Below are 27,644 nucleotides of genomic sequence, written 5' to 3' on the forward strand. Positions count from 1 at the left end.
AGACTTTACTTTTTTGGGCTCCAAAATCACTGCAGATGGTGACTGCAGCCATGAAATTAAAAGACGCATGCTCCTTGGAAGAAAAAAAAAAAAAAACTACGACAAACTTAGACAGCATATTAAAAAGCAGAGACATTACTTTACCAACAAAGGTCCATCTAGTCAAAGCTATAGTTTTTCCAGGAGTCATGTATGGATGTGAGAGTTGGACTATAAAGAAAGCTGAGTGCCAAAGAATTGATGCTTTCTAACTGTGGTGTTGGAGAAGACTCTTGAGAGTCCCTTGGACATCAAGGAAATTCAACCAGTCCATCCTAAAGGAAATCAGTCCTGAATATTCATTGGAAGGACTGATGCTGAAACTGAAACTCCAATACTTTGGCCACCTGATGCAAAGAACTGATTCATTGGAAAAGACCCTGACACTGGGAAAGACTGAAGACAGGAGAAGGGGACAACAGAGGATGAGATGGTTGAATGGCATCATTGATGCGATGGACATGAGTTTGAGTAGGCTCTGGGAGTTGGTGATAGACAGGGAAGCCTGGCGTGTTTCAGTCCATGGGGTCACAAAGAATTGGACATGACTAAGCGACTGAACTGAACTGATCATCCATAACCCTCATTTCAAATTTGTGCACAACAGTAGAGCCTCATTCTCAACTAACTTTGTATAAGTTCATAAATAAATTTATATTCATCTCCACCACTAACAGCCAGAACTACACAGTACTTGTCAAGTACCATGCACTGTCCTAGGTACTTTATATTAAAAACCTAACTTGACCCTGACATTAACTTTATGGTGAAACTTCATTACATTTCATTTTAAGGATAAGAAAACTGAAGTAAATAGGGGTTAAGTAACTTGCCCAAATTCACGAAACTAGTAAATGGCAGAATTACAACTCCTAATGGATGAGACTAGGCCCAGAATCTGCTTTTATTTATCATGGCATTCTGCCTCTCAAGAAGTACTTCTTTTAATTTGTTTTATATATTGGAATCTACTTTAAATTTTCATTTTGGGGGAAAAAAGTATAGAGAGTGCTCCTTTATTACTTGAAACAAAAAACCCTCTCTTCTGGAAAGAACCTAATCACAGGTACTACAATTCAAAAGTATCAAACTGCCACATAAAATATGTAACCAACTTAATTAATCATGATGAAATACATATAAAAACTAAAATGTGGTAGTCCTGGTAATCCAGTGGTTAGGACTGTGCAATCTCACTGTCAAGCGCCTGAGTCTGAACCCTGGTCAGGGAACAAAGATCCCACAAGCCATGCAAAAATCCACTATATACCTTCAGAAGAGCTAAAATAAAAAGTGTTGGTAGGGAACAAGTTCTGGTAAGGAGCTTTCATACTCAGACTTCCCTGGTGGTCCGGTGGTTGGGATTTCACCTTCCAGAGGGGTGGGTTGCGGGGCACTGCGCGTGGGAGGGTTTCTAACCCCAGTCAGGGAGCTAAGATCCCACATACCTCCTGGCCAAAAACCAAAATCAGAAAGCAGGAGCAATATTGTAATGAATTCAATAAAGACTTTTTAAAAAAGTACAACTTTCATACACTGGTGGTGGGAGTATAAACTGGTATACCAATTCGAAAACTGTTTGGCAAGATTTAATAAAGTTGAATTATATGCCACTCCTATGACAAAACAAGCTCATTACTATGATATATGTCTATGTGTCCAGCAAAAGGCATTTTAAAACAATGCTCAGAGCAGCACTATTTGTGTTCCAACATGGAATCAACCCAAATATCCATCAACTGCAAAATGTATAAATATTCATGTACTAGAATACTATACAATAATGAGAATGAAGAAATTATTGCTGTGCACCTCATGGAGGAATCTCACAAACAGGATACTGAGGAAAACAAAGAGAAGCAAAAGAATACAAACTTCAAATGAACACATAAACTAATCCAAAACTAATCTAATATGTTAATTCAGTTCAGTTCAGTCATTCAGCCATGTCTGACTCTTTGCGACCCCATGGACTACAGCACCCCAGGCCTCCCTGTCCATCACCAACTCTCGGAGTTCACTCAGACTCATGCCAATTGAGTTCATGATGCCATCCAACCATCTCATCCTCTGTTGTCCCCTTCTCCTCCTACCTTCAATTTTTCCCAGCATGAGGGTCGTTTCCAATGAGTCAGTTCGTGTCAGGTGGCCAAAGTACTGGAGTCTCAGTTTCAGCATCAGTCCTTCCAATGAATATTCAGGACTGATTTCCTTTAGGATGGACTGGTTGAATCTCCTTGATGTCCAAGGGACTCTGAAGAATCTTTTCCAACACCACAGTTCAAAAGCATCAATTCTTTGGCACTCAGCTTTCTTTATACTCCAACTCTCACATCCATACATAACTACTGGAAAAACCATAGCTTTGTCTAGACAGAACTTTGTTGGCAAAGTAAGGTCTCTGCTTTTTAATATGCTGTCTAGGTTTGTCATAGTTTTTCCTCCAAGGAGCAAGCATCTTTTAATTTCATGGCTGCAGTCACCATCTGCAGTGATTTTAGAGCCCCCCAAAATAAAATCTGTCACCGTTTCCACTGTTTCCCAATCTATTTGCCACGAAGTGTTGGGACCGGATGCCATGATCTTAGTTTTCTGAATGTTGAGTTTTAAGCCAACTGTTTCACTCTCTTCTTTCACTTTCATCAAGAGGCTCTTTAGTTCTTCTTTGTTTTCTGCCATAAGGGTGGTGTCATCTGCATATCTGAGGTTATTGATATTTTTCCAGCAATCTTGATTCCAGCTTGTGCTTCATCCAGCCTGGCATTTCAAATAATGTACTCTGCATATAAATTAAATAAGCAGGGTGACAATATACAGCCTTGACGTGCTACTTTCCCAATCTTGAACCAGTTTTTTGTTCCATGTCCAGTTCTAACTATTGCTTCTTGACCTGCAAACAGATTTCTCAGGAGGCAGGTCAGGTGGTCTGGTATTCCCACCTCTTTCAGAATTTTCCAGTTTGTTGTGATCCACACAGTCAGAGGTTTTGTATAGTAAATAAAGCAGAAGTAGACGTTTTTCTGGAACTCTCTTGATTTTTCAATGATCCAACGGATGTTGGCAATTTGCTCTCTGGTTCCTCTGCCTTTTCTAAATCCAGCTTGAGCATCTGGAAATTCACGGTTCACATACTCTTAAAGCCTGGCTTGGAGGATTTTGATGGAGTAGCTATCATAGTCAACTGAACAGTCTGAATGCATTACTTGGATGCAATCTCAAAAACAACAGAATGATCTCTGTTCGTTTCCAAAGGAAATCATTCAATATCACAGCAATCCAAGTCTATGCCCCAACAACTAATGCTGAAGAAGCTGAAGTTGAACAGTTCTAAGAAGACCTACATGACCTTCTAGAACTAACACCAAAAAAAAGATGTCCTTTTCATCATAGGGGACTGGAATGAAAAAGTAGGAAGTCAAGAGATATCTGGAGTAACAGGCAAATTTGGCCTTGGAGTACAGAATGAAGCAGGACAAAAGCTAACAGAGTTTTGCCAAGAGAATGCACTGGTCAGAGCAAACACCCTCTTCCAACAACACAAGAGAGGACTCTATACATGGACATCACCAGATGGTCAATACTGAAATCAGATTGATTATATTCTTTGCAGCCAAAGATGGAGAAGCTCTATACAGTCAGCAAAAACAAGACTGGGAGCTGACTGTGGCTCAGATCATGAACTCCTTATTGCCAAATTCAGACTTCAACTGAAAAAAGTTGGGAAAACCACTAGGTCATTCAGGTATGACCGAAATCAAATCCCTTATGATTATACTGAGGAAGTGACAAATAGATTCACGGTATTAGATCTGATAGACAGAGTGCCTGAAGAACTATGGACGGAGATTCGTGACATTGTACAGGGGGGCAGGGATCAAGACTATCTCCAAGAAAAAGAAATGCAAAAAAGCATAATGGTTGTCTGAGGAGGCCTTATAAATAGCTGAGAAAAGAAGAGAAACTCAAGGCAAAGGAGAAAAGGAAAGATATACCTATTTGAATGCAGAGTTCAAAAGAATAGCAAGGAGAGATTTTAAAAATGCCTTCCTAGTGATCAATGCAAAGAAATAGAGGAAAACAATAGAATGGGAAAGACTAGAGATCTCTTCAAGAAAATTAGAGATACCAAGGGAATTTTTCATGCAAAGAAAGGACAGAAATGGTATGAACCTAACAGAAGCAGAAGATATTAAGAAGATGTGGCAAGAATACACAGAAGAACTATACAAAAAAGATCTTCATGACTCAGATAACCACAATGGTGTGGTCACTCACCTAGAACCAGACATCCTGGAATGCGAAGTCAAGTAGGCCTTAGGAAGCATCACTACAAACAAAGCTATTAGAGGTGATGGAATTCCAGTTGAGCTATTTTAAATCCTAAAAGATGATGCTGTGAAAGTGCTGCTCTCAATATGCAAGCAAATTTGGAAAACTCAGCTGTGGCCAAAAGACTGGAAAAGGTCAGTTTACATTCCAATCCCAAAGAAAGGCAATGCCAAAGAATGCTCAAACTACCACACAATTGCACTTATCTCACATGCTAGCAAAGCAATGTGCTTGAAGTTAGGATAAATGTAAATTAACTGTTTTACATAAGTCTATTAGTCTGATGCATTCACTCTTTTGTCCTGATTGTGTCCTTCATCTATAACTATGCTTTTTAAGAAGATTCCATCCAAAATCTGCAAACACTGTGCAGTCCCCTTTGGGGAGAAGTTATTATCTAATGAATTTACTGTGTAAACAGCTCCATCCCATCTGATTCCAAACATAACATGTACCTCCTTCACACAAGCACTTTCCTTGGCTAAATACTCAAGCATTATGTTCTCCAACAACTCCTATAAATTCTATATATAGCACAGGATTTAAACAGACTACTCAGAACCATAACAAATAAACTGTGCTAATTCATCATTAAAATGTACAGGGAGATAAGCAGAAATATTACCAGATTGGGGAAATATAAAAAGAAATAAAAAATGATTGCCATCATTGGAAAATAAATTGGAATTACACTTTTGAACATCATGTTGGTGATAGGTATTAAAATAAGCAACGTGTATAATCTGACCCCATTACTACTCTTATTTATGCTATGGAAATACACTTGATGCCCAAAGGTATGAAAATGAATATTCTATATGCTTTTGTCCATAGTGCTTTTCAGGTCTACTATATCCTTCTACTTTTCTGACTATTCATTCTATTAATTTTTGAGAGTTTGACATTGAAGCTCCAAGTAAAATTCTTAGTTTACCTAATTAATTTGGAATTCCCTTCCCAAATGTCATCAATTGGTTGGAAAAGTAAATTATGACAGTCATATGACAGACTACAATGCAGTAACTAAGCTACTTCCAAGTTATGTTGTATCAGGTATATTAACCTCCCTGGACCTCTATTCCTTATTTATAGTTGAGGAATAATAATAATATATCAGAGTTGGTTATCAGGATTAAGGAAGATCTAATATTTGAAAATGGCATAGAACAGAACCTGGCACGTGTGCTTTTTCTCTTCCTTTTCTATTTTTTAAATTATGAAAGTATAACACATTTACAGGAGACTTAAAACTTACAGAACAAGAAAAAAAATTACAGAACAAAGTTACACATAGTTACATTATATATTAGAATTATTTTTAAGTAAATAAATAAAGATTTTAAATTGGATCTTCAATATCAAACCTTCAAAAATTAATAGAACGAATAGATAGAAAAGTAAAAGGATACAGTAGACCTGAAAAGCACTATGGACCAATTCAACATAATTAAAATTTATACAATTTTCACACAAAAGCAGGACACAAATTCTATTCAAGTTCCCAAAGACTATAAAGCAGCAGACACTGGAACATATGCAGGGACATAAAACAAGGTGCAAAAGTTTCGCAGTCCAAAGGTACTGAAGTCAGGCAGAGTGTTCCCTTATCACTGCAGTATTCTGGCATATGTGTTTTTAATACAACAATTAAAGGTACTGTTAAAATGAATGTAGTATTATTCATAAGCACTGGCTCTTCTGTTCATGGAATTTTCCAGGAAGGAATATTGGAGCAGGTTGCCACTTCCTACTCCAGTGAATCTTCCCTCCACCCACGGATCAAACCCTCTTCTCTTGTGTCTCCTGCATTGGCAAGCAGATTTTTTACCACTAGCGGCACCTGGAGAAGGCAGTGGCACCCCGCTCCAGTGCTCTTGCCTGGAGAATCCCATGGACGGAGGAGCCTGTGGGCTGCAGTCCATGGGGTCGCTAAGAGTCAGACATGACTTCACTTTCGCTTTTCTCTTTCATGCATTGGAGAAGGAAATGGCAACCCACTCCAGTGTTCTTGCCTGGAGAATCCCAGGGATGGGGGAGCCTCGTGGGCTGCCGTCTATGGGGTCGCACAGAGTCAGACACGACTGAAGCGACTTAGCAGCAGCAGCAGCGACACCTGGGAAGCCACTGTTAAAATGAATGCATCATTATCCATAAGCACTGACGTGGAATAGTGCCTAGAACTTAAAAGAAGGATGTTGAATATTATTGCTATATCTGAAATTTTGAAACAAAAAATTATGTATAGTATGATGTCTACAAAGTAAAAACGTACTGATTTCTCTCTCCCAAACCTGCTCTTTCCCATAATTTTCTTAGGCAAAAATCTTGCAGCTGTACTTTTATTCTTTTCTTTTCTCACATTACATTCCATCAGCAAATTCTGTCCATTTTGCCTTTAGAACAAATCGTGAATCTGACAACTTTTTACCATTTCTATTACCCCCACCTTGATCTAAGACATCATCTCACGCCTGGATTATTACTACTATCTTCTGACTAGTGTCTCTGCTCTAGTCTTTTCTCCTCTGTATTCTTAAATTTGTAGCCTGGAGTCAGATAGTGACTGCTCAAAACCCTTCAACAACTTCCTGTGACAGAACAAAAGAAAGTAAAGAAGAGGGAGGGAGACTGTATTATGGCCCGCAAGACCCTTCAGTATCAGATATATCAAGCCATACCACTTTTGCTCCCATGGAGAATTATTGTCTCCTGACCCAACTGTTAGAGACTGATTGTGTCCTGCCCAAATTCATATGCTGAACCCGTAATCAATGTAATTATGCCTGTAGACAGGACTTAAAAAGGCAATTAAGGAGAATTCACTGGTGGTTCAGTGGCTAGGACTCAGCACTTTCACTGCTGGGGCTTGGGTTCAGTTCCTGGTAGAACTAAGATCCTGCAAGCCACACAGTATGGACAAACAAATAAAAATAAAATAAAAAGGTAATTAAGGTTAAATGAAATCATAAAGATGGGGTCCTAATTGCATTGGACTGATGTCCTTTCTTAAGAAGAGGCAGAGCCAACAGAGCTCTTTCTCCCTACACACGCACAGAGAAAAGGTCACACACAGAGCAAGAGATAGCGGTCTCAGGAGAAACCAAACCTGTCAGCACTTTCCAGCCTTTAGAACTGCCAGAGGAGACTTCCTTAGTGGTCCAGTGGCTAAGACTTTGTGCTTCCAACACAGGGGGCCCAGGTTCGATCCCTGGTCAGAGAACTGGATCCCACACGCCGCAACCAAGAGCTCTTGTGCCTCAGCTAAACATCCTGCATCCCACAACTATCTCACACGATGCAGTGAAGACTGAAGGTCTTGTGTGCCACACCCGAGACTGACACAGTCAAGACAAAGAAAGGAAGAAAGAAAACTCCTAAGAAGGGTGCAAAAATTCTGCAATTTAAGCCACCTAGTCTGTGGTATTTTGTTATGACAGCCCTAGCTGATTATAATACAAGAACTAAATATCATTAAGATAACCATGGAGAGGAACTTTCATACAAGATGTTTATCAAGTGACCTGGGACAGAGAGCTGGGCTTGCAGCTTATAGAAGAAACAAGTCCTGTTTATAGCAGCTTGCTAACTGATACTGGTTTGGGTTGCTTTGTACTACTTAATAGCAAGAATGTGGAAATGGAAACATAAAACCCCAAAATACCACTAATCGCCAGAAATTTCCTATACTTACCTAAATGAGCGTGATCATTATTCAAAATGGCTGAGGCTTATTTACAAAAATTTCTTAAATTCCTATTAATCACTCTGTCCCATTAAAGCATTTTGGATTGTTTCTATTGATAATTACTGAACCTTCCACTCATGGCTTCTTAAGTCATTAAACTTACATTTCACTTATTTTCATTTAGCATCATATTCTTACTTTTGACTCAAAAATAAATTTCATAAACTATCAACCCATTCTCTCACCAACCATTTCACATTATCTTTACTAATCTCATAGAAATTTCTATCTATATATTATTTTTAGCAACCCTATATGACACTAAACAAGGCATTCGGTACATACAAACTACACACAGCTTATATGTGACCTGCTTCCTGAAGTGAAGTGACGTGAAAGTCGCTCAGTCATGTCCAACTCTTTGAAACCCCATGGACTGTACAGTCCATGGAATTCTCCAGGCCAAAATACTGGCATGGGTAGCCTTTCCCTTCTCCAGGGGATCTTCCCAACCAAGGGATTGAACCCAGGTCTCCTGCATTGCAGGCAGATTCTTTCCAGCTGAGTCACAAGGGAAGCCCAAGAATACTGGAGCCTATCCCTTCTTCAGCAGATCTTCCCAATCCAGGAATTGATCCGGGGTCTCCTGCATTGTAGGCAGATTCTTTACCAACTGAGCTATCAGGGACTTGCCTCTTACTCTGTTATTTTTTTAATAGATTCTATTTTTTAGAGCAGTTTTAGGCTCATAGCAAACCAAGAGAAAAGTACAGTTTTCCACATATCCCTACCGCCATACACCCAGAGCTTCCTCTACTATCTCCATCCCACACCAGTGTGGTACATATATGACAGTCAATGAACCTGCCTGACACATCATAATTACCCAAACCAAAGCCTACCAAAACCCCAAAGTTTACCTTAGGATTAAGTCTTGGTACTGAATAGTCTACAAATTTGGACAAATATATAATCATGTATCCACCATTATGGGGCTTCCCAGGTGGCTCAGTGGTAATGAATCCACCTGCCAATGCAGGAGACATAAGAGATGCAGGTTTGATCCCTGGCTTGGGAAGATCCCCTGGAGGAAGAAATGGCAACCCACTCCAGCATTCTTCTCTGTAAAATCCCATGGACAAAGGAACCTGGCGGGCTGCAGCCCATGGGGTCACAAAGAGTCAGACATGACTGAGCAACTGAGAGTGCACACATGCACATCCACCATTATTAAAGTTTCATACAGAGTAGTTTCACTGCCTTAAAAATCCTCGATTCATCTCTGCCTTCCTCCCTCCCACCATCCACTTCATCCATCAAAACTTTTAATGTATGTAGCCTTTTAAAACTGGCTTTTTTACTCTGCAGTATCTATTAGTGGTTCCTCCATGTGTTTTCATGGCTTAATATATCACAGCTTTTCAGCACTGAATAATATTCCACTGTATGGATGCACCACAGTATATTCCTATTATTTTCATAAGTCTACAATCTTAAAACTATAAGCCTTAAATACTCATCATCTCACCTAAGTACAAAAGTTAATTTTCTTAAAATACAAAGATATTTTCAGTTAGTACTGCTGCATATTACAGACTTTTATGCTGACAGATGATTTTCATATTTTCACTGTTTTTAATACAAAAAAAATCACAAGTACACTTAAACAAACCTCTCACTCAGCTTTTTGTACAGATCTATTTTACCTGTTACATTATTTAACACAACTAATTTTATTTCTTAAGGCAGAAAAAAGATCCAGGGGAAAAGTAGAACATATTCACCTAAAAATGTAAATTGACTGTATTTTATATCAGCCAATTAGTCTGACACATTCACTATTGTATCCTGATTTTGTCTCTCATCTATAACTATGCTTTTTAAGAACATTCCATCCAAAAGCTGCAAACACTGTGCAGTCCTCTTTGGGGGAGGGGTTATGATCCATTTCAAATGCATGTGAAACATCCTCCAAAACAGATCACATGCTAGGCCACAAAACAAGTCTCAGTAAATTTAAGAATACTGAAATCATATCAAGCACCTTTTCAAACCACAACACTATGAGACTTGAAATCAACCACACGAAAAGACTACAAAAAATAGACATATAGAAAGTAAACATGCTACTAAGCAACCAATGGGTCAAATGAAGAAATCAAACAGGAAGTCAAAAAATACCTTGCAACAAATGAAAATGGAAACATAATGTTCTAATATCTATGGAAAACATCAAAAGCAGTTCTAAGAGGGAAATTCAAGAAACAAGAAAAATCTCAAATAAACCATCTAACCTTACACCTAAAGAAAGAAAAACAAAACCCAATGTTAACAGAAAGAAGGAAATAACCAAGATTAGAGTGGCAATAAGTGAAATAGATTCTTAACAAAATAGAAAAAAAAGATAAACTTAATAAATCTTTAGTCAAACTCCTCAAGAAAAAAAAGAGGGTCCAAATAAAATAAGAAATGAAAGAGAAGTTTTAACAGTTTCCACAGAAAGGCAAACAGTCCAAAGTGACTACTACAAACAATTATACACCAACAAATCAGGCAATTTATAAGAAACAGATAAACTCCTAGAAACATACAATCTTCCAAGACTAAATCAGGAAAAGTTAGGAAATCTGAACAGATTACTCATAGAGAAATTGAATCAATAATAAATAAATAAATACAACTTCCAACAAACGAAAGGTCAGAAGCAGAAGACTAGCAGGGGGAATTTCACCAAACATTTAAAGAAGAGTTAATACCTATCCTTCTCAAACTACTGTAAAAAATTAAAGAGAAAGGAATGTGTCTAAACCCATGAGGCCAGGGTTAGTCTGATACCAAAACAAGACAAAGACATGACACACAAAATATTAAAATTACAGGCCAATATCCCTGATGAACAATAGATGCAAAAATCCCCAACAAAATATTAGTGAACAAAATTCTACAAGACAACAAAAGAATGATGCACAATGCTCAAGTGGGATTTTTCCCAGGGATACAAGGATGGTTCAATATGAGCAAATGTCGTATATCATTCAACAGACCATGTGAACAAAAATCAAGAATAAAAACACATGATCTCACAATTCAAAAGATGCAGGAAAAGCATGACAAAATTCATCCAGTTATGATAAAAAGAAAACCTCTCAACAGAATGGGAACAGAGGAAATGTACCTCAACAAAACAAATGATACATACGACAAAGTCACAGCTAACATCATCAGTTCAGTTCAGCTGCTCAGTCGTGTGTGACTCTCTGACCCCATGGACTGCAGCACACTAGACTTCCCTGTCCATTACCAACTCCTGGAGCTTACTCAAACTCATGTCCATTCAGTCGGTGATGCCATCCAACCATCTCATCCTCTCTCGTCCCCTTCTTCTCCCACCTTCAATCTTTCCTAGCATCAGGGTCTTTTCCAATGAGTCAGTTCTTCACATCAGGAGGCCAAAGTATTGGAGTTTCAGCTTCAGTCCTTCCAATGAATATTCAGGACTGATTTCCTTTAATATTGACTGGTTGGATCTCCTTGCTAACATCATACTCGACAGTAAAAACCTAAAAGCTTTTCCTATAAGAACATCCATTCTCACCACTTTTGGGGGGGGGCGGGGGTGTGGAGGGGCCTGTGCTGTGCAACATGCAGGATCCTAGTTTCCTGATCAGGGATCAAACCTGTGCCCCCTGCAGTGGAAGCACAGAGTCTTAAACACTGGACTGCCAGGAAGTCCCTACTTTCACCATTTTTATTCAACATAGTACTGGAAGTCCTGGTCACAAGTCAGACAAGAAATAAAAGGCATTCAAACTGGAAAAGAAGTAAAACTATAGCTATTTGCAGATGGCACAATATGACACATAGAAGAAAGACTCTACCACAAAACTATGAGAGTAAATGAATTCAGTAAAGTTGCATGACACAAAATTAATATACAGGAATTTGTTGCATTTCTACACACTAACAATGAACTATTAGAAGGAGAAATTCAGGAAACAATCCTACCAAAAAGAATAAAATATCTAGGGATAAACATAACCAAGGAAGTGAAAGACTGGTACTCTAAACACTATCATGGGCTAGAAGAATTAGTATGGTTAAAATTCCACACCATCCAAAGCAGTCTACAGATTCAATTCAATCTCTATCAAAATACCCATAGGGTTTTTCACATGCATGCATGCTCAGTCATGTCCAACTCTTTGTGACCCCATGGACTGTAGCCTGCCAGGTTCCTCTGTCCATGGGATTTTCCAGGCAAGAATACTTATGTGAGTTGCCATTTCCTATTCTCCAGGAGATCTTCCCAACCCAGGAATTGAACCCAAGTCTTCTGTGTCTCCTGCACTGCAGGCAGATTCTTTACCTGTTGAGCAGTCTAGGACAAATAATCCTAAAGTTTTTATGGAACCACAGAAAATCTCAAAGAACCAAAGCAATCTTGACAAAGAACACCACTAAGGTAAAATGGTCCCTGATTTCAAACTATATAACAAAGCTACAGTAATCAAAACAGTATGGTACTGACACAAAAACAAACACATACATCAATGGAACAGAATAAGAGCCCAGAAATGAATCAATACTTATATGGTTAATCTATGATAAAGGAGGCAAGAATATACACTGCGAGAAAGTCTCTTCAATAAATAACACTGGAAAACTGGACAGCTACATGTGAAAGAATTAAACTGGACCATTTTCTTACCTCATATACAAAAATAAACTCAAAATGGACTAAAGACTAAAACATAAAACCTGAAACCAGAGAAGTCCTAGAGGAAAACACAGGTAGTACGCACTCTGACAGTCGTCTTAGTAATTTTTTTTTTTTGATCTATCTCTTCAGGCAAAGGCAATAAAAGCACAAATAAAGGAGTAGGGATATATCCAACTAAAAAACTTATGTAGCACAAACGAAGCCATCAACAAAACAAAAAGGTAAGCTACTAGATGGAAGAAGATATTTGCAAATGATATGTTGGATAGGGGTTAATATCCAAAACACATAAAGAACTCATATAACACAATTATTTTTTAAAAAATCTGATTAAAAAATGAGCAGAAGACCTGAACATTTTTCCAAAGAAGACACACTGATGGCCAGCAAGCATACGAAAAGATGCTCATCTTCACTAATTATCACAGAACTACAAGTCTAAACCACAATGAGACATCATCTCATACCTGTGAGAATGACTATTATCCAAAAGACAAGAAATAACAAGTATTGGAAAGAATGTGGAGAAAAGAGAACACTTCTGCACTATTGGTGGGAATGTTAAATTGCTACAGCTGCTACAGAAAACAGTATAGAGATTTCTTAAAAAATAAAAAACATAACCACCATACAATCCAGGAATTCACTTCTGGGTATGTATCCAAAGAAAATAAAAACACTAATTCAAAAATATATACGTACCATAGCAACATTATATACAATAGCTAAGATACAGAAGCAACCTAAGCGTCCATCGAGAGATGAGTAGATAAAGAAGATATGGAGGCTTCCCTGGGGGCTCAATCGTAAAGAATCTGCCTGCCAATGCAAGAGACACAGATTCGATTCTTGGTCCAGAAAGATCTCACACACCGAAGAACAACTAAGCCCACACACCACAACTCCTGAGCCTGTGCTCAGGAGCTGTGACTGCTGAGCCAATGCGCTACGACTACTGAAGCCCACACACCCTCGGGCCCATGCTCCACAACAAGAGAAGTCACCAGAGAAAGGAGCCTGTGCACCAGAACTAGAGAACAACCTCTACTCTCCACAAGTAGAAAAAAGCCCACACAGCAATAAGGACACAGCACAGCCATAAACAAACAAAACCTTTTTTAAAAAGATGTGATTTTATACACACACACACAGTGGAATATTGTCCAGACATAGAAAAAATGAAATCTTGCCCCTTCAGACAACATGCAAGAACCTGAGAGAATATTACCCTAAGTGAAATAGACAAAGACAAGTATCTGATGATCTCACCTATTTGTCAGATTAAAAAAAGAAATATAACAAAATATATAGACTCAGAGAACAAACTACTGCTTGCCAGAGGGAAGAGATTTTTGTGATATATAACAATTATCAAATCATTCATTATGTTGTAACTAATGAAATATTTTAAGTCAATTATACTTCAAAATAAATAAAATTAATGAAATGGTAATCAGTTTCTCTAGCATTAAGTATCATCCTCCTCTCCACTCCAGTACAACTACTTAAGAGTCTACTTATTTGAGGCACTTAAATTGTTTCTCTAGCCCATTAAAATTAAATATGTTTTTTCTTTTGTATAGTTACAACCAGATGTATTATACAAATCAAAACAAGAACACTAATTTATTACCTGCTACCTTAGACAACCATATTCAAAAGAATATGATTCAAAGACAGTGCAAATATTAAGATACCTACTTCGCCATTTATGAACTAGTAACTAAACAAGTCAGAATGCCAATGAGAATCTCAAGGAATATCTTCTTTCAACTCTACAAAGCTAGGTAGAACTTCAGACAGCCAAGGAAGACTTTTGATTGCTTCTAGTTCTGAGACTGAGAACCAACTGCCTGTTTAGCATGATAAACAGACAATAAAAGCTGGGAGGCTAGTCATAAAATGTATTATATATCCATATGGAATATTATTCACCCTTAAAAAGGAATTAAATAACAATAACACTACACCGTGGATGAATTTTATGCTAAGTGAAAGAAATTCATAAAAGACCATATATTGTATGATTTCATTTACATGAAATGTACAGAATAGGCAATTTCATAGAGATCACAGTACATTACTACAGGCTAGGGAAAGCCAGAAATAATGAGTACTATCAGGTATGGTATTCCTTTCGGAATGATGAAAATGTTCTGGGGAATTACATATGACGATGATTGTACAATTTATGATTATACTAAAACCATTGAATTATTATACTCTAAAACGGTGGATTTTATGCTACACAAATTACATTTTTTTAAAGGGGCAAGGAGTGTCATTCAAAGTTTATCCTTTACCATAGGTATCAAAAAAGTGTATCTCAATTTAATAGTAACTTATTTTTTAAAAAAGGAAAAGTTAGCAAACAAAAAAGAAAATCTCAACACTTAGTGTTTGTTGAATAAATGAATGTCCAGCAAAGTTTTAAAGTGATAATAAAAATTAAACCAGAGCAACCCTAAAGTTATTAAAAAATCAGATGAGAGTACAAATCATAAATGCTCTATTTTAATTAAAGTTTGCTCACCTTCTCTTCCTCAGATTACTTACTCACAGTAGAAAGAATAGGCAGGCAGATGGTTGCTTAGCTTTTAAGTACATCCCCTCCCTTGCCTCAATACTTAAGCAAAATCATGTACCATCTACTAAGGCTTTTAGGCTAAAGGAAAGATTAGCCAGATACTATTACCCAAAGCAGTTTCTCTCTTTTCGTGGGGTACAGGCGGCCTCTGCAAGTGAGCTTCTGACTGAGTTATACAGCCGGTAGTAAAAGCTACGTGTGCTGCTCCTGGGCCTGGTCCAATAAAAGCCTTCCACATACAATCCTCCATGCTCTTTCCCTCTTCCTCCAACTCAGTGTAAGTACGACAAACTTGGAGCAAAATTGGAAAGGGTCTGTGTCTCCAAAGGAGCCACCCATGTATTAGAAACAATCAATTTAAATTTCACATGGGGAAAGAATTCCTTGGCAGTCTAAGAGTTAGGACTCAACACTTCCAGTACCATGGCCCGAGTTTAACCCTTGGTTTGGGTAATATGGCACAGCAAATAAATAAGTTTCACATGAACAAAAAATAACATGATATCTGAGTCATTATATATGTCTTCTGTGGCTTATTTGCTACAGCAACTAACTAGAATTGCCTTAATTCATACATTAGCTCACAAACATGCGTTAAAAATCTCTTAAAAGACATTCTAAATTATCAAAGGTGTATCACCCCATGGTGCTAAAGAATAGTTTATATCTTTGTTATTCTGGACGATTTTATGAATATTATTTTGGCCATTATTTTCTCCAACCTAACATTTCCAGCAAGTATCCTGACAGAAACTATCTATGGCTTCCTGCATTTCATGTTTTATCTGTACTATGATTGTGAAAATCAATATTATATTTTTAGATATATGAGTTAACCACCAAGATCATATACAAATTAAGAATCTTTCACTCTTTTCTCAACATACTACTTAGATCAACACAACAGCATAGTCAATGGACTCGGTTTTCTCAAGGCCTAAGTCACATGAGATGGTACAGTGTTTAAATGACAAGTACATTTAAATGTTGGGAAGAGCCATATCTTCACAGTCCTGAATGCCATTAAGTAATCAGTAAGGAAATGAAAAGAAAAGTAGAAGGGATGGGAAAGTGGGAAAGAAAGGCCCATCTGGGCAAAGATGGTAGACAACCCTCAAAATCTCAAGTATCATAAAGCTAACCTATACCTATATTGTTGTATCATATCTGAAGATATGAAGAACAATCTTAAACAAGAAAAGATTGTTTCTAGTCTAATAGTTATCATGTGAATCCAAACTTCAAAATAATCTCAGGATAAATCCTAAAATCATATCATTTTACTCAAACTAGCCACAAGCTGAGATTAACTTGAAATAAACAAGATTCTGTTCATCCTTCCTATTCCAAAACAACATATAACTAATCTGCCAATTTTTAAACTGTTAATATTCAATGGGAGGATAAAATAAATCAAGGCATCAAAAAAATCAAAAAACAAAAAGGAGTAAGGGGGGAAAGATAAGAGAAGAATCAAAAGACTAATTCAAAATGTTTCCCTTAGAATAGCTAATGAAGATACTTTAGCCTCGTTTTAATTGCTCTTTCTTTCCATTCATCTTTCCAAAGAGCAAGAGGATATGATTAAGGCAGGAAGAGCCACCTGCTCTACCTGCTCAAAATCAGAGCTTACCTCCTTAGTTTGGTGGCCTTTGCCAAGTTTGGAACACCTTTTCCATCTGTTGTCTTCTGCCCCATCAGACTGCTGATAGGCCTATGGGGGGAAGAAAGAGAAACAGACCTGCTAGAACTCCATATCCAACTCATTATTTGCCTTCTCAAAAGGAATCATCAATTCTTACTATTCAAGGAAGGCAGATAATCCAACTGTTACTTGGCCTCAGAAGACGGACATTGGTCTTTCAGAAGCTTTCCTTGAACAATTTAGCATTAAATGTCTCAACAGATAAGCAAGAATCAAATGCTCACTTGAGAGCAAACAAATCAGACACAACCACATCAAAACAGCAATTAAAACCTCTGCTCTGCCAATTAAGTCCTTCACCATGTCCCTAACCTTCAGCAAAAGATTTTTCAAACAGATATTATATACCACCTAAAGTCTCTTTGTAGGGAGAATCCATTTTTCCCTCAGCACATATTCCTATGTATCATCTTCATGATCAAGAACTACTTCCTCATGATCAACCAAAAACAGCAAATTCATTTTCTCTGATTTAATCTTCCAAATTTATAGAAAAACAACTTGGTATCTTCCTTATTCATTTCTTTAGTAAAGAAGAACTAAACCATTCATGTTTATTCTGTTCTCTTAAGCTAAATCACCATCAATTCTTTAATTCTTACTCATAAAATTAATTTTCCATGAAACTTTATTCTAGATATTAATTATGAACTTCAACCTTAAGTTTCTCAATCAACAACACGTCTACAGAAATCAAACACTCCAAATACAGATAAAAAAACATAAAGCAGATCTGCAGGTCACATAGGTATTACCTAATGAAGCAGAAGCAATAAAATGTTAGTATTTACATAAATACTATCTTGCATATCTTGTGCCAAATTGTCTGCTTTCCTCTCATGTACTCTTTAAAAAAAAATCCTTATATAAGGCCTATTAAATATACAGAATTCTTAGTATTGCAAAGAACTAGATTCAAGTTAAATGAACTATAAAAAAGTTTCTATATAATAAAATTTTTGTAATTTTTTAAAATCAGGAAATATAAATCTAAACTTTAAAGCTACCTTAACAAGTATGCTTTCAACAAAAATATAAATCATCATATCTCTTTACATCATTCTAAAAATAATGTAGAAAGGGACAGCCTACTGACAAGATAAAATTAAAACAGAAATTCTGGAAGTATTAACATTCTTTACCAATTGCAAAGTACAGTAAAAATGCTGATAAAGCTCTATATTGGCCTGAAGCTATTTTTGTTTTTTTTTTTTTTAATAACTTTAAAAATAGTGACAGAAAATATTCAGGTCCTCTCAACTGTTAACTTTGGTGTGAAATTATACCTGTTAGCTGAAAAAGATTGTTTTTTACCTCTGTTGTGAAAATTCTAATTTATCAACCATATCATTAACAGATAGCCCTTACTTTAAATAATAATTTTCAAATGTGAAGTATGTTTTAAGCCATTTATTCCTTTAAAATGAAAAATATGTTAATGATTTTACTGTCTTCCCATTATGTTGCATCTAATGATGTGCTGCTAATTCTTATGACCAATAAGAAGAGTTCTCTTTCCAATAAGTGTTTCAGGTAAAGACCTGAAGGTATTTTATTAGACTAAAATCAATGCCAAATTTGAAAAGCAAATACGGGAGACAGAAGTGTAGAAAGGTCAGAGTATAAAACTCTACCATAAAATGTTTTCAGGTGTCAAAAGCATTTTTCCATTTAATTTTAAAAAGTGGATTTTCATTCAAAGGAAGAAAAGGAAGAATCAGAGATTACTTAAGTAGCTTAAAATCACTAAATCTTGCCATCTTCTACACAATTTAAGAAAAAAGCCATCTCTTTTAAACTTGAGGGCAACAAAATTTTCCCAAGGAAAAAATCAAATAAATAATAAACAGTTCTGTAACAACTCTGGGGGCTAATATGTTATAAATAAAGATTCAAATTCATAAGTTATAAAAAATTAAATGGAGTTTGCTACTAATTCTTATTTCTCCAATTCTGTACACATTAAAAATGGCCAAACACTACTAAATACCAAAAACTACTCTATGTTCATATTCTCTGACCCACTTCTGTAACTTTGCTCATGTTCTTTGACCTACTTCTGGGCCACCAGGGAAGCCCAACTACATCCTAAGAAAATTACCAAAAGAGGGCAATCCAGGTGTGACAAAATTATTCACTATAATATGATTTGCTATACTAGGAAAAAATGTCCAGCCAACCAATAGAAATTTTTTTACTATTTTTTAATTCACCTATATTTACTTTTTACCAATTCATGTATTTATTCCTTCTTTCCAGAAAGGATTTTAGGTATCTTAACAATTCACTATATATGTATAAAATTTGGACCAAGGAAAAACAATTTAAATACACCATTCAAGTAATATGGCCCAAACCAGTTGTTATGGTCATACTTCAAAAGTTTATTCTGAATTTCTGAGTAGCCAAGGTAAAAAACCAAAGTAGCCATTAAATAATTCTCAGAGAAAAAGAGAAAGCAAAGTTCCTCAGGGAAAACAATAATTGTTAACAGATGGCATAGCTTCCAGATGATGGGTGTGAGCCCACATTTAAAAAATAATTATTAAACATTAAATGCATGAACATTCACATTATAAGGGTCCCAGAAGGAGAAAAGAGAGAGAGAAGGACCCAAGGAAATATTTGAAGAAATAATAACTGAAAACTTCCCTAATATGGAAAAAGAAATAACCAACAAAATCCAGGAAGTACACAGAGTCCCAGAAAGGGTAAACCCAAGAAGGAACACACTGAGACATATAGTAATCAAACCAACAAAAATTAAATATAAAGATAAAATATTAAAAGCAACAAGGGAAAAATGACAAATTACAAGGGAACTCCTATCAGGCTATCAGATGATTTCTCAACAGAAACTCTACAAGTCAGAAGGGAATGGCATGACATGTTTAAAGTGACGAAAGGGAAGAACCTACAACCAAGAATACCTACCTAGCAAGACTACCTACCTAGCAAGACTCTCCTTCAGATTTGATGGACAAATCAAAAGCTTTTCAGACAAGCAAAAGTTAACAGAATTCAGCGCCACCAAACCAGCTTTACAACAAATGCTAAAGGAACTTCTCTAGGCAGAAAACAAGAGAAGGAAAAGTCCTACCTACAGAAAATAAACCCAGAACAATTAAGAAAATGGTAATAGGATCATACATATCAATAATTACCTTAAATGTAAATGGATTAAATGCACCAATCAAAAGACACAGACTGGCTGAACAGATGAAAACATGTTCATGTACACACTTCCACTTCCCACATCACTCTGCTTGATGCCCCCCCCCAAATTGTATGTAATTATTTTTTATTGTTAGGTTAATCATGTTCCCATTATGACTTGCAATTGCAATTATCTTTCATTCTTTCTCTGGTTATTGATTATGAAAACTGATAAACATCTTTTGCTATTGTGATTATGTAACTATTATTCACTTAATATCACTGTATCATGACTGGTCAACAGAATTAGAATTCTATATCCCAAAACTGCCATTTAATAGAAAAACCTGTAATCACTTTTTAAAGTCCAGATGTATATCAGAATTATCTTGGAACTTTTTGAAAAATACAAATGCCCAGGTACTGCTTTTTTTTCAGAGCTCCATATGTGTTTTTAATGAGCAGCCATATTTAAAAACAACTGGACTATATGAGGATCTTTTACTTTTATCTAGTTTGTTTCACTTTTTCTATTTCATATTCAGTGTTCTCATTTCATTTAGTTTGTTTTCCAATTTCTCATCTTTCTTTCTTATGTTCTTTCTCAAGCCTTTATCTAGTGTAGTACAAAAGCTTTTGTATACATATACCTTTAAAAATATGCATCATATATATATATTCTAGAAAACTTACGAATTTTTGCCTAACTGAAAAATTTATGACATTTTGATTCCACTTGTTTGACTTAGTATGAATAGAATGCTAGATTTCTAAGTTAAAATAGATACACAACAAGCAACAAAGGTTTACTGTATAGCACAGGGAACTATAGTCAAGATTTTATAATAACATATAAAGGAAAATAATTTCAAAAATAACATATGTGTATATGTATAACTGAATCACACACACACACACACACAAAAGAATTCTACTTTTTGAAATTTACTAATGTTTTATCTTTCTGCCAGTTTTTCTAAGTGTCCTATGGATGTCTAATAATGTATGAGATACAAAATTTTAAATATATTTGTGTAGGATATGATATTAAATATAAACCTATATTTAAATTATTAACATCATTCAAGATGCTCTATTATTATTTCTGCATTTGATAAAATATTCTCAAATGTTAATATAATTATATATTTTTTCTTTTCCCCTATATTTTTTCTGAGTGTTGCTTTATGTATCTTTCTTATTAAGGTGTCTAATGGTTTATGATGTCTATCTTCTTTGTGAATTGTACCTTTTACCATTAAAAATATTCATTTCATTTAAAATAAATGTTTAAAAATAATAATTAAAGATTATACAATAAGGAAAATACATATGATAATGTTAAAGATACAAAATTATATACACACTATGTAGTGATATAAAAGCATGATACATATGGAAAAGGTGGGATGGTCATACACATAACCTTTTCTCCCCACAAAATTATGATTTCCTTTACTGCAATGACCATACCATGCTGTTCTGTGCCAAAACATACCTCAAGGCTGAATGCTAGGCAGACGGTAGTAGTTTAATATTTTTTAACTTACTAAACTGTCTGTACTTACTTGACTTAATCAAGATAGTATTTGGTTTATAAAAATAGAAATGATCAGTATATAACAGAAATAATACAAAAAGTATTTTCTGATGAAGAATTCATTGCTACCACTATCAATGGCAAGGTTGACTGTAGACACCTTTCATAGCTGAAGGGCACCAAAAAGGCCTCAATCCACAACTTCCTTATACCACTCCATATATATTTCAAATTCTTCCTTAAGGCTCACAAGATGTTAACTACCAAGAAGTGTTACTATTATTCTCAAATAAAATAATATGCGTCCTTTTAAAAAATACTTTATTCATGTTTGAAAAGCCAGAATATTTCTCAGGTAGTTCAAATTTTTTATAAGAGAGCAACCAGAAATCTCCAAAATCAAACATGACCATAAAATTATAACAAAATTTTTGTATCATCAAAAATTTAAAAATCATACCACAAAAACCTGATAGATTCCACAGTATTAAAAGTTGTCAAGTATGTCCTTGAATTCAGTTCCTGTTTCTTGACTTTTTCTTGCTTCTCAAATAGCAAGTAACTACATAAAACTTTCCCTTTTAACATAAGTAGTAGTCTGAAAGCAGAACTTAGACTTTCACTGAGACTGCTTTTTACAAGGGGTATGTGTCCTCAAACACATCAATCAAAACTGACAGTCTTTTAAAGACTCTAACATATTTATAAAAACAAACATGGAAATGGATGATATTGTTATCATATGGACTCAAAAAATAATACAGAAAAAACTGATCCATCCTTCTTCTCTATAGGTATCATCATTGGTAATTCCTTTGGTCTTAAATGCTTAAATATAGATCTTCAAAGACTAAAAAACACATTTAAAAAAAGATGTTGGGTTACACTGACTCCAATAAAAATTACTACCCAGTCTTAAAATATAAAATAGCAGAATTAAGATTAAAGTCCAGATATTCTGTATCCTATTATACAAAAAAGAATTTCTATACTCTGACATCATCCATTTATACATGCTTCCATCTTTTTGAAAAACATATTCCCAGTCCCAGTTTTCCCATAAGATTGAGCGCTGATGATACTTTAAAATTACCTCTTACCACCAACTTTGTTAAAAAACAAAGGGGCTTTTGCTTCATATTGGAGACCTGGGGAAGCAAAAACTAAAGCAGTAAAATGAAAAAGGTCAAACTATGTTTCCCTACCTACAATTTTTTTCAGATGTTTAAAGTGTGGTAAAATAAAGAGAAGAAAAATTTTAGATATTCTTAGATTTGATATCATACTCACTTAGAGAAAAATAGAAGAGAGAGGAAAACAAGTAGATGGAAAAGATAAAAAAGATTCCCAAGTATCAAAGGAGAAGGGAGCAAGTTCCAAAGCATTCATAAAAGGAGACTCATGATAGCCTTAACTCATGGACCAAGAGATTATTAGTTTTGCACCTGAATGGTCAATTTTGATTAACCACAGTTTTAAGTTCTTTAACTGTTATTTAGACAAGATTTATTTCAAATTGGAAGAGCAGGAAAAGAGTGGAGGATGACAGACATCCAGGGGGAGAAATTCTTAGAATATTATATTAATAACAAAAATAAAGTTTTTCGATCAAATTTAGCTTAAGACCATATCCAATATTTGGTGAATAATTTACTCATCCCTTTCATAAAGAATTGTCAATTATTTTTAAGTGACACCATATTTTTAAAAATTGTTGTTCAGTCACCCAATTGTGTCTTGACTCTTTGTGACCCCATGGACTGCAGCACAACAGGTCTCCCTGTCCCTCACCATCTCTCAAGTTCATGTCCATTGCCCAAGTTCATGCCCATCACATGGTAATCATGGTAACCAGGACAGTGCTTTTGAGAGAGAAATGAGGGAATGGATACCAAAGAATATGACAATTCCAAAAAAGGTAGGTATGACTCACTAGACTGGATAAAATATTAATTTTTAAAGCTACTGTTATTATTGCTTCTTGGCCTTTTGGCTAAGATCAAGTGTAAAAGCTACTGTTATCAAGTATAAGGTAATTCTTCCTTTAATAATTTCCTATCACAGAAGCAGCTTATTTAATGCACCAAAAGACTCTAGATAGGGTGTTCCTTTCAAAGCCAAAAGAAAATTTTCTTACACAAAACTTGACACTCCTCAGAAGTTAAGAGGAAAACGTACAGGTAAAAGAATGAGAGGGTAGTTCTGTCGCAACCATAGCTTTAGTGTTTTGTTCTAAAATACGTCTCTGATATGAAAACACAATCAAGTTAGTTAACAAAGGTGTCTACAAGCCTAAAAGACATGACACATCACTCATTTTGTCTCATTTTGTTTGCCTTCCATTACCAAATATCCACTGGCTCCCTTCTATGACATCTGCTTAATAGCCAGTTCTCCTTGAATTCTAAAATGCTTAAAACGCAAAATTGTAATGATTCTAAGTTTAGCTCTACTGAACTCTTCCAGAGTCCTAAGAGCAGCAGTTACTACACACATTCTAAGCCTGATGAAAGTTATTCTTCATAAATGCCAGTCCTTTTACAGCAATGTCACTATGAGACCATAAAGGGTGATGTGGGAAGATTAAAGCTGGGCATCTCTTATTCCCTAGACTTCTAAAAGTCTACAATTCTGGGAGAAAAAACTGGAGAGCAACCTGCCTGAATTAAACATGAATATATGCCATGATGTTTCTTTTTTGAATTTTGACTTAATTAGGTCCACTTTCATTAGCCAAAAGGGGGGACTTGTCTATAGAATTACAAACAATCATTGTTTTTGAATCAAGAATATATGAAATTATATTAAAAATAAAATGATTTTGAAAAATGACATTCTGTACCCCTAAATGCCCTCAGTTTTCCATTAGAGAGGAATGAAAGAGAATTCAGTAATTTTTTATACATACTCTGAAGCTAGAGTTTCTCTTAATCTTTAAATTTCAAAGCAATACAGAAACCAATAGAACTTTGTGTTGCTGATTAAAACTTGAAGAAAGGATCCACATGTACACACTCGAGAATCCTGTATAATGGATACAGTATAATGTTAACTACTATTCAATGTAAACTACAAACAAAACACGAGAGGTAAAGTGAAGAAGAGAGTCCTATAGGTATCTAACTTGTCCTCGCAGACATGGGGACACCATGAAAATGTGAACAAAAAATACTAAAACTAGATCTCAGATCTCTCTCTTGAGTCTGCGGTGACAATTCCACGCATATTTTTGGAATCCTAGTCAAATGTCAGGATGAGTTACCATTCCACTCTTTTAACATATTTTACTTACTCTGGTCAGCATAGTTTTTGGCCTTGAGTTCAAGTTGTCTTGTTTGAGATTCTAAAGATTCCACTCTGGTCTGTAAATCTTTTTTTTCTTGTTCTTGAGAGTCTTCAAATTCAATGAATTTCTAATAAAGAATAAAAATATATTATTTTCATTAGATAAATGAAACTTATTAACATTATAAACTCCCGTGTTTCTTGGTATCAAGAATCACAATTAGGCATTAACTACTCAAAACAGTCTCATGTAAAGGTCTAGGGGACTTTCCTGACAGTGCAGTGGTTGAGATTCCGTACTTCTACTCAGGGAGCATGGGTTTGATCCCTGGTCAGGGTAACTAAGACCCTACATGCCTCACAACATGGCCAAAAATTTTTTTTAAAAATTAAGGTTTAAAAATCTCCAAATACAGAAGGGAAAAGATGACAAAATAATGTTTATGAAAATATATCTACTTCATTGTAATATGCATTTCAAAGAAAATATATAAATCTTTTAACTTAGCCTATAACGTGTAAAACAGAAAAGTACAGAATAATGAAATATCAATAAATATATATTAAATGATTCTCTGAATAATGAACAGTCTTCTAAATTACCTGAACCACGTGCTAGCATGTGCTAGAAATACCTCCATTAATCAAATTTACTAAAATCACTCTCATTATGGAGTTATCAATAAATCTCTCTTCATCTTGTTTTATGAACTGTTTTATCTGCATCATCTGGCAACTGACTACTCATTTCTCCTTAAGAAAATTTCCCCCAATTTGATCTTTTCCTTGTTTTCCTCCCACTTTGCTGATTGCTCCTTCTTGCTCTTCATTCCTCCTCTTGTCCCCAGTTTCTTAACACCGGTAAGCTCAGTCCCTGCACAACTCTTTTTTCTTCATTGTTTCTTCTTATTACCTAGTGACCATAATGTTAAATGCTAAATGAATGCTAACAACCTCCAAATTTCTAACTCAGTCTCTAGCCCAGATCTGAATTCTAGACTTGCAATGTTCAAATGCCTGCTGGACAACATCATCTGAATGTCTAATAAGAGCCTTAGGGCTTCCCTAGTGGTCTAGTGGATAAGAATCCAACTGCCAATGGCAGGGTTCAAGCCCTGCTCCAGGAAGATCTCACATGCTGCAGAGCAATGAAGCCCAATGTCCTAAAGCCCTCAAACCACAACTATTGAGGGCTCCTTAGAGCTGGTGCTTCACAACAAAAGAAGCCACCGCAATGAGAGAAACTCATTCACTGCAACTACAGATAGCCCCCACTCTCCACAACTGGAGAAAGCCTGCATGTAGCAACAAAGACAGCCAAAAATAAATAATTAATTGAAGGGGAAAAAAAAAAGGAACCTTAAACTCGACATGTCAAAGCTTGCTCCTCCTGGTCTTACCTAGCTTACTAAATTACTACAGTCAATTGCTCAGGCTCAAAATTCTACTTCAATCCAATCCTTTGGCTAATCTACCTTCAGATTGGACCACTTCTCTTCCTCTTCACCACCATCCTGCTCTGTGCCACCATTATCCATTGCCTGGATAAGTGCGGCAGCAGTATTTTCCAAACTGGCCTCCTACTTCCACCTGTGCCCCTTTACAGTGCATTTTCCACACAGTAGTTAGGGTGACACTTTTTAAAAAATCACATCAGTGTATGCCTATGCTGCAAATACTTTGATTTCTTCCAAAGTCCTTAACCATAGCCTCCAAAGGACCAAGGTAATCAATCATCCTCTTACTTATTTGACATCATCCTCTAATACTCTTCCTTCAGATATTTAAATGTCTCATTCTGCTCTCACCTCCTTAATATCTTTGTTCAAATGTTAGCTTCTTACTAAGACTTTCTTTACCCATCATATTTAAAACTGCAACACCCACTCACTACTTCTCTTGTTTCTTCCTCTATTGCACTTATCCTCATCTAAAACACTACCAGTTCAGTTTGGTAACTAAGTCACGTCTGACATTGCAACCCCATGGGCAGCAGCACGCCAGGCTTCCCGGTCCATCACCAACTCCTGGAGCTTACTCAAACTCATGTCCATTGAGTCGGTGATGCCATCCAGCCATCTCATCCTCTGTCTTCCCCTTCTCCTCCTGCTTCAATCTGTCCCAGCATCAAGGTCTTTTCAAATGAGTCAGTTCTTCGCATCAGGTGGCCAAAGTATTATTGGAGTTTCAGCTTCAGCATCAGTCCTTCCAATGAATTTTCAGGACTGATTTCCTTTAGGATGGACTGGTTGGATCTCTTGATGTCCAAGAGACTCTCAAGAGTCTTCTCCAACACCACAGTTCAAAAGCATCAATTCTTTGGCACTCAGCTTTCTTTATAGTCCAACTCTCACATCCATATATAACTACTGGAAAAACCACAGCTTTGACTAAACAGATTTTGTTGGTAAAGTAATGACACTGCTTTTTAATATGCTGTCTAGGTTGGTCATAGCTTTTCTTCCAAGGAGCAAGTATCTTTTAATTTCATGGCTGCAGTCACCATCTGCAGTGATTCTGGAGCTCAGAATATAAAGCCTGTCACTGTTTCCATTGTTTCCCCATCTATATGGCATGAAGTGATGGAACTGGATGCCA

General features: G+C 36.0%; 1 protein-coding gene across 5 annotated transcripts in view; it reads right to left on the reverse strand.

Annotated features, from left to right (window-relative positions):
- The window catches only part of SPAG9 (sperm associated antigen 9), a 153,528-nt gene that overhangs the window by 93,451 nt on the left and 32,433 nt on the right, over nt 1–27,644 (reverse strand). For all 5 annotated transcript variants that reach the window (XM_040245676.1, XM_040245677.1, XM_040245675.1 and 2 more), the window contains exon 2: nt 25,054–25,174. In XM_040245676.1, coding sequence (XP_040101610.1) covers nt 25,054–25,174 — 121 coding nt within the window. The remainder of the gene's footprint in view (nt 1–25,053; nt 25,175–27,644) is intronic.

The sequence above is a fragment of the Oryx dammah genome, unplaced genomic scaffold, assembly GCF_014754425.2.
Source record: "Oryx dammah isolate SB20612 unplaced genomic scaffold, SCBI_Odam_1.1 HiC_scaffold_8, whole genome shotgun sequence".
NCBI lineage: Eukaryota > Metazoa > Chordata > Mammalia > Artiodactyla > Bovidae > Oryx > Oryx dammah.